The following is a 14,143-nucleotide window of genomic DNA, read 5'->3' as shown; positions in this document are numbered from 1 at the left end:
GACCTCCATTGGTTGATAAATTGGATTTCTATTGGTTATTTTTGTGTGATTTTGTTGTCAGCACATTCAACTATGTAAAGAAAAAAGTATTTAATAAGATTATTTCATTCATTCAGATCTAGGATGTGTTATTTTAGTGTTCCCTTTATTTTTTTGAGCGGTGTATTTTATTATATCGTCAACGCAAACTTGTCAACGATATTGAAACAGTGGCAAGAAAACAAAGTATATTAATCATGTAGCACAAAATATAGATATTTAAATCTCCAAAACAGAAATCATAACATGATTACAGGTTTCCTATGGGTGGTGATTAGGGGTTATCCATGGACATGAACATTGTTGATCATAGGTATTAAAGTATATCTATGTATCACACTTCCTAAATGTACAGACATCTGTTTTCTGAATCTATCCCATGGATTATACTCTAGTCTAATTTAAAGTAAAGGACATTCAATAAAATCTGCTTGGTCTAACGCTGTCATGATATAGATGATTGAGCATTTATTCTATCTGACTATTACATTGCTTATACATTACCATTTGTTTGCAGAAAATGTCAAATAAAAATAACACATTGAGCAAATGAGAGTATGATGCTAATGAGAGAGCCGTCGGTTAAAATCGGATTCTATGACGTCTTCTGAAGCCATAAAACCATTTCACAACCATAAAATACCCAAATTGTGCCTACTTCATCATAATCCTGCATCGGAAGGCACCTGAAACCAGGCTGTAATGCCCATGGCCTTTAGCTCCTAATTATCCCCCATCAGTCCTGGTCTGTTGCTTTAGATCATTTAGAAGACTCTGGGCCTGCATCCGAAATGCCACCCTATTCCCTATTCCCTTTTCCCTATTTACTGCATGGGCTCTGGTCCAAAATAGTGCACTATGTAGGGAATAGGGTGCCATTTGCTTCTGACTCTGAGCTGCAGGACTGTTTAAAGCTGCCTGTGTTGCTGTGTGTGGATTTCTCTTGCTCCAATCAGTGTCAGTCATAATCAAGACATTGACACTAGTCTGGCGTAATGAGCCGTCTCCTTTGCAATTTCTTGATCTGCTACCCCCTGGGGAAATGATGAGGTCGTTTTGTCAGGTCAATTTGGGCTGTTGTCCATTAGATGCGCTGACTGTGTCCTGAAGTTGCCCTCTTTATTCAGTGTAGACTGAAGAGGTACTGGCGTTCACGTCGTAGAACCAAATGAAACCTTCTAATTAGTAAGAACAGAGATACCGTACGCTACCCATCAGCACTTGGATCTGCTGTTAAATGAAACTTTAGTTAAATTAGTGTTGAGATGCACAATGTGAACCGGTCAACTCACTGCCATTGGAGGTTTCCCTGGTATGGATTTCATCAGGAAGTTGCCTTAGTGTAGAGGCATAGAGCTCACCAGTTAAGTCTTAAAAACAGAAATGAAACTTCAGCCATTCCTATGTGGGAAAGAATGGCGTTTTGGGGTCAACCCCAAAAATAAGGTCTGAGGTTAACACAGGCTTAGGAGAACTTATATGTTTTGTTCTATGAGATAATGTCAGTCAGTTAACATGACCTTTATGAGTTATGAAGCCTTTATGTGCTTATATATACTTAAAGTTCCACAAAAAGGTACGTTAGCTGATGAAGATTATTTCATAGAACAAACGTATAGGATCTCCTAAGCCTGTGTTTACCACAGAACTTATTTTCAGAGTTTATCAAAAAAAACTCCAAAACCCCATTAACGAACTGGTGCGGAGTTAGCCACCATTTATGCCTACAAAAAGACCACATTACTATTGCTGTCTATTGGTAACCTGCATGACAGTATGTTGTGTAGAATGTACATTATTCCAAAAAACCTTATAATTGGCAGTAATTGGCAGTAAAATATGCGATGCATACCACTGCAGTAGGAGTATACAGGATGTAGTCCAATAACAGACCTGGTTAGTATGGATTTCCAAGACCAGATTGGTGATTGTGTTTGTCTGCAGATCAATGATTACTGGTTCATCTCTTCCTCACAGTGTCTCTGTGCTCCTGGATGGATAGGGGAGTTCTGTCAGTATGGAGGGAACGCCTGCCTGATCTACCCAGACAGCTGTATGAATGGGGCCACCTGCATCACCTCAAATCAACCTACGGCTCCCCCACAGTACAGATGTATCTGTAGCCCTGGTTACACAGGTAAGGGAAAGTGAAAGGTGGATACCTACCTAGTCAGTTATACAACTGAATGCCTTCAACTGAAATGTGTCTTCCACCTTTAACCCAACCCCTCTGAATCAAAGAGGTGCAGGGGTCATTTAACCCAACCCCTCTGAATCAGAGAGGTGCAGGAGTCATTTAACCCAACCCCTCTGAATCAGAGAAGTACAGGAGTCATTTAACCCAACCCCTCTGAATCAAAGAGGTGCAGGAGTCATTTAACCCAACCCCTCTGAATCAGAGAGGTGCAGGAGTCATTTAACACAACCCCTCTGAATCAAAGAGGTGCAGGAGTCATTTAACCCAACCCCTCTGAATCGGAGAGGTGCAGGAGTCATTTAACCCAACCCCTCTGAATCAAAGAGGTGCGGGGGGCTTAATCAACATCCAGTGGGTTAACTGCCTTGCTCAGGGGCAGAACGACAGGTCAGCTCGTGGATTCGATCCAGCAACCTTTCGGTTACTGGCCCAACGCTCTGACCACTAGGCTACCTGCCGCCTACTGCGTTAAGTATACACATGTTTGGTTGTTTTCACTGCAACTTCCTTGGTAGGTTGAGAAATACAAATTATACACTTCTTCAGAGTTTTATGTAAAAGTCATTTTACTGTAGTGTTTATTTTGGAAAATATTTTGATACTCTATAAGGATGCACTATTTTCAGAGTATTGATCACTACATATAACTTTAAATATTAAGTTATTTTGCAGTTTTAAGAGAAACGTTTGTACATTGAAGTGCATATTGGATACTACTGGTCTTAGATTTGCAGTATCCTATCACACATTTAATACAGTGTTTATCCTCATGTGTTTGGATCTGCAGTATCCTATCACACGTTTAATACAGTGTTTCTCCTCATGTGTTTGGATCTGCAGTATCCTATCACACGTTTAATACAGTGTTTCTTCCTCCTCTCCACATGCCATCTGCTGAATGTGTTGGAGGCCATAGTTCATGTTCTTCCCAAATTAATATTGTTGCCCTAAGGCGTGTCATTCCCGTTATAAGGCGTGCCATTCCCGTTATAAGGCGTGTCATTCCCGTTATAAGGCGTGTCATTCCCGTTATAAGGCGTGTCATTCCCGTTATAAGGCGTGCCATTCCCGTTATAAGGCGTGTCATTCCCGCTATAAGGCGTGTCATTCCCGCTATAAGGCGTGCCATTCCCGCTATAAGGCGTGTCATTCCCGTTATAAGGCGTGCCATTCCCGTTATAAGGCGTGTCATTCCCGTTATAAGGCGTGTCATTCCCGCTATAAGGCGTGTCATTCCCATTGTTCATCTTTTCACAATGCCTCTCCAAGTGGATTATTCCATAATCTGCGTTATTTTGTCTAAAATATGAAAGGTAGACGGAAGTTGCAGGACGTTTCTTCATTGAACCTGCCTACCAAGGAAAGCAACAAGATATTGTCTAATACATCAATACTATAAGCAGCAGCTATTGGAGTCATTTAGCCACTTCTATCCACCCTAAAGGAAAAACATTAACAAATATAGGTTCTCTTAGATATGATAAAAATGAAACAAATACTTTTTTTAAAAACAATTTTTAAGTCCAAAAGCGTAATCCTTGGGTTCGACCAAAAAAGTAATTAACTTTACAGAAATATTTCAATACAATTTTAGACTCATGTCATTTGATAGTTAATAATGCTCCTTGTTTATTCTAAACCTGTACAAAAAGCTGGATGCCATGAAAAGTCATTTTTCAATTTGTTTTAATCATCATACACTATTCATTTCTGGCTCCATTAACCAAATTCCAAATATTTTAGAATCTGTTGAAAAGAGTTTTTGAGGAATACTAGTAAACAAGTCTTTAGATTATAACTTTCATGTGTTTTCCTCTGGTGTTCAACAATGCACATCTTCTCGATATATGTTTAATTTGGAACCCAAAAGTAGAATTCAATTCAAATATCTAGTTCTCCATCATACATACAACAGCCTAAACCAAACCACAACCCCTCAGAAGAAACAAGTGGCTCTCTTCATTTCATGTCTTTCGTCTTTGGTCCCTCTCAATCCTGTCAGCAGAACCTCAGTCCCCATCTTAGCTGACACACTCACACCTGTCACTCCGATAAGTCCTTACATAGCATTACATGAGCTAGGGCTTTTTTTGTGCTGCGCCAGGCTCAAATATCTGTTGCCACTTGGCTGATGGAAAATTGTCTCTCACAATGTGGCAGCACCTCAGTGACTGATGGAACCCTTCACTCTGAGGCGTCCATGCCAAGTGGAACCCTATTCCCTATTTAGGGAACTACTTTTGACCAGGGCCAATAGGGCTCCTCCTGGTCATAAGTAATGTACTATGCAGGGAAAAGGCTGCAATTTGTGACACAGCCCTAGGCATCCAGGGATCCCTTTTTCGATGTGGAATAATGAAGCGTTGAAGCGGGCGGACTTTCAGAAGGCCCGTTTAATTTCAGAACCCGTCTCAAAGCCCCTCAGGACCAGTCTGTCTGGAGTAGATCAAACATTTCTGAGTGCATTGCTCAAGCCCCTGATATTTAAGTTTTTATTCAGACTAGAAAAATATGAACTTGCGGCCGATGGTATAAGCATTTATGAAATGCTCACGTACTGCAGATATACGGGTTATGAATGTGTCATAAGGTCCCTATGTAGGTACCCTTCGTATAAAGTGTTACCCTTTATTCTTAGGGAAACTGTACAGACATTGGAGGCATTTTTCACCTTGCATGGCTTTATAGTTTTTTCCCCCAGACGCATATCAAGGGTTTATTTTCTTTTTCCAGGCAGGCAGACAAGGTGCTGTCCAAAAGGCCATCACAAAATGCCAAGCACCTGATTGTAATCTGCCAAAAAATGTCCGGTGACATGCTGAAGAGACACTATGAAACTTTAGAAGGGCAGATTCCTCCGAGATAGGGCATGTGTCTCAAATGGCACTCTATTCCTTATATAGTGCACTACTTTTGATCAGAGCCCTATGGGTCCTGGTCAAAAGTAGTACACTATAAAGGGAATGTGGTGCCATTTGGGACGCAGATCATGCCTTTTGTTGTCCGTATCTTTCCCCTGCCTCGTTATATTTCCAATCAGAGTCTCCTAATTGAAATCACACAGCTATTGAAAAGCCAAGGAGTCCCAGAACACAAGTAATTCAGTCTTGTGGATTTAAAGAAGCTAATCTCCGCTCCGTATCCTGTCTCTTTTTATATGGCCCTTGAAACAACAGACTGTCTGACGAACTGCTAGGTTCTTCTCCAAGTGGAAGCAATCATAATGTAAAATCAAGGAGCAGGAGAATATTAGGGTTAATTGCTTTAAAACATCTAATAGGAATTCCAAAGAGGATTTAAGATACTTCCATTTGAGGTTAGCTAAAGGAGGTTTCAAAAGATATACATTTTAGGATGACTAAAGAAGTTTTTAAAATATACACATTTTAGGGTTACTAAAGGATTGAATATCATGTTTCTCTCTCTCTCTCTCTCTCTCTCTCTCTCTCTCTCTCTGCCCACAATATACAGTAGATGGTTGTACCACTGCTTCAATCACCGAACCAAAGTGGTTGTGGTTGTCAGTGTTCATATATCATCAATGTTAGAGCTTAGATTTTATTAGACAACTTCACGTGTTTGCCACCAACCCTTTTTTATTTACTTACTCTGAATGTTTATATTCTGCCCGCTTCCTGTTTCCTCATAAAAGGTAGATTTAGTGGCTTGTGATGTCTCCGGTAGTACTGCACTATTATCTTGAATAAAACACATCTCTACCGATGCATGCCGTACCTCTAAGCAAAGAAAGCAGACAATAAATGTAAAATGGCCGTAGTAAAATGCCCCCTTTCGTTGTTCCAGTGCTCACGTTTTAGTACATCACAGGCCAGTGCTCTACTGCAGACCGGCAGACAGACAGGCAGACAGGCAGACAGACACGTGCCTGTTGTAAACCTGTGTGTCTCTCCAATGGTATACAGGAAGGAAAACTGGAGCTATGGTAGAATCTCCAAAGACAAACCAAAAAGACATCACATTAACTCTGGCTGAAAGAATAGACCTAGCAGGCAACTGGTTGAAATTACATCATTGCAAACAGATCATGTAGTTGTTATGACATTCAACCTGTTTTCAACTAGATAATCTGATTGTAATGACGTAAGGCCGGCCACATGCTTCAGGAAAACATACTGTACAGCAGGGGAAGGCAGCTAGATTCAGCCACGGGACGATTTTTGTTAGAGCAAATGGTTCTGGGGCTGAAAAATTATTATAACTAGAAAAGTACATTTCCTGAAGAAAATGTGGTGTGCTTTCTAGCTTGTGAATGATGATTTAATGTATAGGATAGCCTGAACATGTGAAGTTGGTTTGGCATTTCCAGCTTGAACGGTTCAAGAGTTACTGTTGTTGAGTTATTTTATGCAAATGTAGTTTATGCAAATACAGTTGATAAAAGTTTTTAAGAATTTGAATTTTATGCACATTTATGCAAATGTATACATACAATGAACACAAATATAAACGCAACATGTAAAGTGTTGGTCCCACGTTTCATGAGTGTCACGTCTGCTCCCGCTCTCCCCCACCCCCGGCGCTTGAGGGCGCCAGGCTGCCCTGCATCACGCACTCCTGCCATCTATTACGCACACCTGCCTTCCCTCGTCACGCGCATCAGCGATATTGGACTCACCTGGACTCATTCATCACATGTTTATTTCCTCCCCTATATTTGTCAGTTCCCTTGCTCTGTTCCCTGCTGCTGCATTAATTGTTTTTTTGTCTCTATTACTCGTTTGCTGACGCTGTTCCTGTCTCGTTCCATGTCCGTTCTATATTAAATGTTTGACTCCCCGTACTTGCTTCGTCTCTCCAGCGTTATGCTTGTGAAAATGAACTGAAATAAAAGATCCCATAAATGTTCCATACTCACAAAAAGCTTATTTCTCTAAAATGTTGTGCACAAATTTGTTGCCATCCCTGTTAGTGAGCATATCTCCTTTGCCAAGATAATCCATCCACCTGACAGGTGTGGCATATCAAGAAGCTGATTAAACAGCATGATCATTGCACAGGTGCACGTTGTTCTGGGGACAATCAAAGGCCACTCTAAACTGTGCAGTTTTGAGGGAGCGTGCAATTGGCATGCTGACTGCAGCAATGTCCACCAGAGCTGTTGACAGAGAATTTAATGTTGAGTTCTCTACCATAAGCTTCGTTGTTTTAGAGAATTTGGGAGTACGCCCAACTGGCCTCACAACTGCAGACCACGTGTAACTATGCCAACCCAGGAACTCCACATCTGGCTTTTTCAACTGCGGGATCGATCGTCTGAGACCAGCCACCTGGACAGCTGATGAAACTGTGGGTTTGCACAACTGAAGAATTTCTGCACAAACTGTCAGAAAGTGTCTCAGGGAAGCTCATCTGCATGCTCGTCGAACTACAGTTCGGCAACGTAACCAACTTCAGTGGGCAAATGCTCACCTTCTGTGGCCACTGGCACGCTGGAGAAATGTGCTCTTCACGGATGAATCCTGGCTTCATCTGTACCGGGCAGATGGCAGACAGCGTGTATGGCACTGTGTGGGCGAGCGGTTTTCTGACGGCAATTTTGTGAACATTATATGAACAGTAACTCAGTAAAATCTTTGAAATTGTTGCATGTTGTGTTTATATTTTTGTTCAGTGTAGTTATAGTTGATAAAGATTTTAAAGAGTTTGAAGATGAATGTTTTGAAGTTGGTCATGAAGCATAACTGGCAAAGGAGCCATTTTAAAAAGCTACTTCTGTATACTTATGGTTCTCATTCATGTTATTTTACGCACATTTAAAATTGTTATAGTTCAGAAAGTATACTGTACATAGTATAAAAAAATCGCTAGACAGGCAATCTAAGTAGGGACAGTCTTAACATCTCAATGTTGGTTTGGAGTTGATTGCTTAAACGGTGAAAGAGGAGATGGGTCTAGATTCTAGAATCTTTCATTGTTTTACCATTCAAGTCTATGGACCTTTTTTTTGCCATTGAAATGCATTGGGAACTCATTAATATATTGTTGTAGTACAAAAAGTATAAATGCTATCACAAATATTTTTTCAATCACTCTGTGTTTTAAAGTTGGTTTTGTGTTTTATAGATTAAATTGTTTAAGTGCTAGAATAAAATAAATATAATAATAATGTAGGAAATCTAAAGTTGTGCTTTGCCTTCATCAACCACCTAATCATTGGTACACTGCAAATTGACCACAACTAAGCCCAAAAAGCCCTTAATTCCACTGGTTTTGTTCCGCGGGCCGCATGTTGCCGACCCATGCTGTACAGTAAGAAATGAATAATTAAGCAGAGGGCTTCTTTGGTGGTGGTGTTCTTTCTGAAAATACAATTTATCATTATTTTATAAATTTTTGCAAAGGTTTGCATAGTGTGTTGCTTTGGCCTTGGATGGTGCCCAAGAACTGTTGCTTTAGCCTTGGACGGTGCCCAAGAACTGCATTATATGAGCCAATTACTGACACCAGCCAAGTCCTCTCTGGGTATTTATGAGCTGGCTACATGGTGCAGGAGATCTGAGTTTTGAAGTGTGTCCCAAATGGCACCACATTCCCTTTATAGTGCACTACTTTTGACCAGGGCTCATAGGGCTCTAGTCAAAAGTAGTGCACTATATAGGGAATAGGGTGCCATTTTGGAACATAACATTGAACCTTGCTGTGCTCTCTCTCGCCATGATGCGTCAATGAAGAGCTGTGATCTACATGGACGCACACACACACACACACACTAATCTCAGTTGATAATGCTATTGTCTGGGTTCCTGGGTTCAAATACTATTTAAAATAATTTAAAATACTGTATCTGTGCTTGACTGGGCTTGCCTGCTGTGATGGAACCAACAGGAAAGTCTCAAAAGTACAAACCAAAACCCTGCATAACAGGCACTCCCACTCCGGGCAGGCTAAAGCAATTTTGAATATGTTGAATACTATCTGAACCCAGATCTGGTTAATGCCTCTTTCTCTCATTCATCTCAATATCCTTTACGTGCATGCTTTTCTGTGAGCGTTCCTACGCTAATGTATAAAGTTCATGGTACATTAGTAATTAAGTTTGCTCTGCAGAAAGATATAATCCTATCTTAATTGGTTTCCATTGCATATTTCATCTGCGATGCACACATCGTTATCCACTTCACCTAACCTGGAGCTTTAGAAATGGGAAATTAATCCCAATGTATAACAATGAAGTAATCACAAACATTCACCCTGAACCATTTCCAAGTTTATTCCTCATTGACGGTTCATGGTTTGCTACATGACCTTCGTGTTTCAGTATCAAAGGTATTTATGATATTTCATGAATACATTTTGAGATGGTTTTGAGGATTATCTACTTAACTAGGTAAATGCTCATAATGGGAATTTTTGAAATATTCAGGGGAGCATTACCATGCTTACTGAGAGAGATCCAGGCTGTATCACATCTGGCCGTGATTGGGAGTCCCATAGGGCGGCGCACAATTGGCCCAGCGTCACCGGGGTTTGGCTGGAGTAGGCTGTCATTGTAAATAAGAATTTGTTCTGAACTGACTTGCCTAGTTAAATAAAAGTTAAATAAATATTGATTTGTTCTATACTGAACAAAAATATAAACGCAACATGCAACAGTTTCAACTAATGTACTGAGTTACATTTCATATAAGGACTAAATGAATCAAATAAAAAGGAAATCAGTCAATTTAAATAAATTCATTACGTCCTAATCTATGGGTTTCACATGACTGGGCAGGGGTACAGCCATGGGTGGGCCTGGGTGGGCATTGGCCCACCCATTTGGGGGCCCGGACCTGCAAATCAGAATTAATTTTACCCCACAAAAGGGCTTTATTACAGACAGAAATACTCCTCAGTTTCATCAGCTAACTGGGCCCCTGGTCTCAGATGATCCCGTAGGTGAAGAAGCCGGATCTGGAGGCCCTGGGCTGAAGTGGTTACACATGGTCTGCGGTTGTGAGGCCAGTTAGATGTACTGCCAAATTCTCTAAAATTACGTTGGAGGTGGCTTATGGTAGAGAATTGAACATTCAATTCTCTGGCAACAGCTCTGGTGGATATTCCTGCAGTCCCTCAAAACTTGAGACATCTGTTGCGTTGTGTGAAGAAACTGCACATTTTGGAGTGGCATTATATTGTACCAAGCACAAGGTGCACCTGTGTAATGATCAGCTTCTTGATATGCCACACCTGTCAGGTGGATGAAATATCTTGGCAAGGGAGAAATGCTCAATAACAGGGATGTAAACAAATTTGTGCACATTTGAGAGAAATAAGCTTTTTGTGAGTATGGAACATTTCTGGGATCTTTAATTTCAGCTCATGAAACATGGGACCAACACTTTACATTTTTAGTTCATATTTTTGTTAATTATATATTGACATCTCTCGTGGACAGACTAAGTAAACATTACGTGAGATTTTAGTTCTGGGTTAACCAAGATTTATATGGGACACAACATAGCCTAACACAACATACATTGTTATCCATATTAGGAATGGAAATGGGAAATTATTTCACTATTAGAATAGTATAAATAATATTTCTGATGAGTGTTTAGCGTTGATCTGTGTCAGGTCCTCCGTTACGTGTGTGTCTGTAATCTCTATTTAAAGAGGGGTTAATAGCATACCCTTGTCAGGGATGACTGGAGGACTAAATGTGCAGTAGTAGCTCAACGCATCGTCATAAAAACTACATTCAGTTTGTTTTATTAAATTAGGACTTTCAAATGTCATGGTATATAATTTCTATGTAACTATGTCACAAGGATAATTTAATTAAAAATACGCTTTTTCTGGATAAAATAGACCTGCACAATGTTTGAATACTAACGTCCATTCGGATATTTGAATATTCAAATAACCGTGCCCATTCCTAATCCATATGACATAATATTAACAGTACAAGACAGATAGACTGATACGTTCGTAGGAGCACATATTTCCTTCTGATACTACTCTGTACATTTCTCTCTACTTGACTTGTACGACCTGCATTTACTTCCATGTCCAATTATATTCCCATTTTACCGTTATGTTCCTTCATCTCAGGGGGCATCTCATCACTTTCTGCTTTTATCTGTCAACAGTAGTGAAATATATAGGGACCAGTGCCATTTGAGACACATCCCCAGGTTATATCCTGGCTTCTATATCAGCTACCCTCTCACTGTGACCTTTCAACGACCAGTTTACCTGACCTTTCAATGACCAGTTTACTTGACCTTTCAACCTGACCTTTCAATGACTAGTTTACCTGACTTTTTTATGACCAGTTTACTTGACCTTTCAACTTGACCTTTCAATGACCAGTTTACCTGACCTTTCAATAGCCAGTTTACATGACCTTTCAATGACCAGCTTACTTGACCTTTCAACCTGGCCTTTCAATAGCCAGTTTACATGGCCTTTCAATAAGCAGTTTACATGACCTTTCAATGACCAGTTGACATGACCTTTCAATAAGCAGTTTACATGACCTTTCAATGACCAGTTTTACATGACCTTTCAATGACCAGTTTACTTGATTTTTCAACCTTACCTTTCAATAACCAGTTTACCTGACCTTTCAAAGACCAGTTTATCTGACCGACTCACATTCATCATCATCACCCCAACAGACCCATTCTTCTTCCTCTGTGGGTTTTAGCCTGGGAGCCAGCCTGTTTCTGCTCTCTCTCCACCTCCTTATGGATGACAAGCAGACTGCCACTCAGGCTAGGTTACTGCTGCACTGTCAGTTAAGGCAGCTGGACTGTACTGTAACATTCTTGGTTCTATTCTGTGTGGCTCTATTGAAGGCTACAGACGTTTTGGTGGAATGTGTTGTACAATACAACTGTATTTATCCAACTGTTACATCAGAAATGTGTCTTCTGCTCTGTTTATGACAAAAATAATGAAGAGTAGCAGAGAGTTGACTTAGTTGTTGGTAGAATTATTTCTCTGTTTTCGGTCAGTCTGGAATATGCATTCTCTCTCCCATGGTAAAAAAAGAAATGCACACACTGAAATGCATTACTTAATAATCGGATGGGGAGTTCCTTTGCAGTAAACAAATATTTATGTCGGTTATTTCTTGAGTCATGTTTCATCTTCCATCCTCCATGAAGAATTACCCCTCCACCGGTTGAGAGTACTACCTGTATAATACATATAATACATTTCTTCTGACATATCTTTGCACATCGCTGTTGGGATGGATTTGTAGCTGCACAATGTGGCATTTATTTATATATATATATATATACTGCTCAAAAAAATAAAGGGAACACTTAAACAACACAATGTAACTCCAAGTCAATCACACTTCTGTGAAATCAAACTGTCCACTTAGGAAGCAACACTGATTGACAATACATTTCACATGCTGTTGTGCAAATGGAATAGACAACAGGTGGAAATTATAGGCAATTAGCAAGACACCCCCAATAAAGGAGTGGTTCTGCAGGTGGGGACCACAGACCACTTCTCAGTTCCTATGCTTCCTGGCTGATGTTTTGATCACTTTTGAATGCTGGCGGTGCTTTCACTCTAGTGGTAGCATGAGACGGAGTCTACAACCCACACAAGTGGCTCAGGTAGTGCAGCTCATCCAGGATGGCACATCAATGCGAGCTGTGGCAAGAAGGTTTGCTGTGTCTGTCAGCGTAGTGTCCAGAGCATGGAGGCGCTACCAGGAGACAGGCCAGTACATCAGGAGACGTGGAGGAGGCCGTAGGAGGGCAACAACCCAGCAGCAGGACCGCTACCTCCTTCTTTGTGCAAGGAGGAGCAGGAGGAGCACTGCCAGAGCCCTGCAAAATGACCTCCAGCAGGCCACACATGTGCATGTGTCTGCTCAAACGGTCAGAAACAGACTCCATGAGGGTGGTATGAGGGCCCGACGTCCACAGGTGGGGGTTGTGCTTACAGCCCAACACCGTGCAGGACGTTTGGCATTTGCCAGAGAACACCAAGATTGGCAAATTCGCCACTGGCGCCCTGTGCTCTTCACAGATGAAAGCAGGTTCACACTGAGCACATGACAGACGTGACAGAGTCTGGAGACGCCGTGGAGAACGTTCTGCTGCCTGCAACATCCTCCAGCATGACCGGTTTAGCGGTGGGTCAGTCATGGTGTAGGGTGGCATTTCTTTGGGGGGCCGCACAGCCCTCCATGTGCTCGCCAGAGGTAGCCTGACTGCCATTAGGTACTGAGATGAGATCCTCAGACCCCTTGTGAGACCATATGCTTGTGTGGTTGGCCCTGGGTTCCTCCTAATGCAAGACAATGCTAGACCTCATGTGGCTGGAGTGTGTCAGAAGTTCCTGCAAGAGGAAGGCATTGATGCTATGGACTGGCCCGCCCGTTCCCCAGACCTGAGTCCAACTGAGCACATCTGAGACATCATGTCTCGCTCCATCCACCAACGCCACGTTGCACCACAGACTGTCCAGGAGTTGCCGGATGCTTTAGTGCAGGTCTGGGAGGAGATCCCTCAGGAGACCATCCGTCACCTCATCAGGAGCATGCCCAGGCGTTGTAGGGAGGTCATACAGGCACGTGGAGGCCACACACACTACTGAGCCTCATTTTGACTTGTTTTAAGGACATTACATCAACATTGGATCAGCCTGTAGTGTGGTTTTCCACTTTAATTTTGAGTGTGACTCCAAATCCAGACCTCCATGGGTTGATAAATTGGATTTCCATTGATTATTTTTGTGTGATTTTGTTGGCAGCACATTCAACTATGTAAAGAAAAAGTATTTAATAAGATTATTTCTTTCATTCAGATCTAGGATGTGTTGTTTAAGTGTTTCCTTTATTTTTTTGAGCAGTATAATGACCTACAGAAAGAACATTGTGATATTAATCACAGTAGGTCTGCTGTACAGTAGACTGAGGCTTCGTCTGAAATG

General features: G+C 41.3%; 1 protein-coding gene across 1 annotated transcript in view; it reads left to right on the top strand.

Moving 5' to 3' along the window:
• LOC115193446 (protein eyes shut homolog) overlaps positions 1-14,143 on the top strand; it is a 226,058-nt gene that overhangs the window by 44,780 nt on the left and 167,135 nt on the right. The window contains exon 6 of the mRNA XM_029752135.1: positions 2,017-2,176. Within this exon, the coding sequence (XP_029607995.1) occupies positions 2,095-2,176 (82 nt within the window). The 5' untranslated portion in view covers positions 2,017-2,094. The remainder of the gene's footprint in view (positions 1-2,016; positions 2,177-14,143) is intronic.

Source organism: Salmo trutta, chromosome 5, assembly GCF_901001165.1.
Source record: "Salmo trutta chromosome 5, fSalTru1.1, whole genome shotgun sequence".
Classification (NCBI taxonomy): Eukaryota; Metazoa; Chordata; class Actinopteri; order Salmoniformes; family Salmonidae; genus Salmo; species Salmo trutta.
The sequence above is the reverse complement of the archived record's forward strand: the minus strand, read 5'-3'. Positions and strand labels throughout refer to the sequence as shown.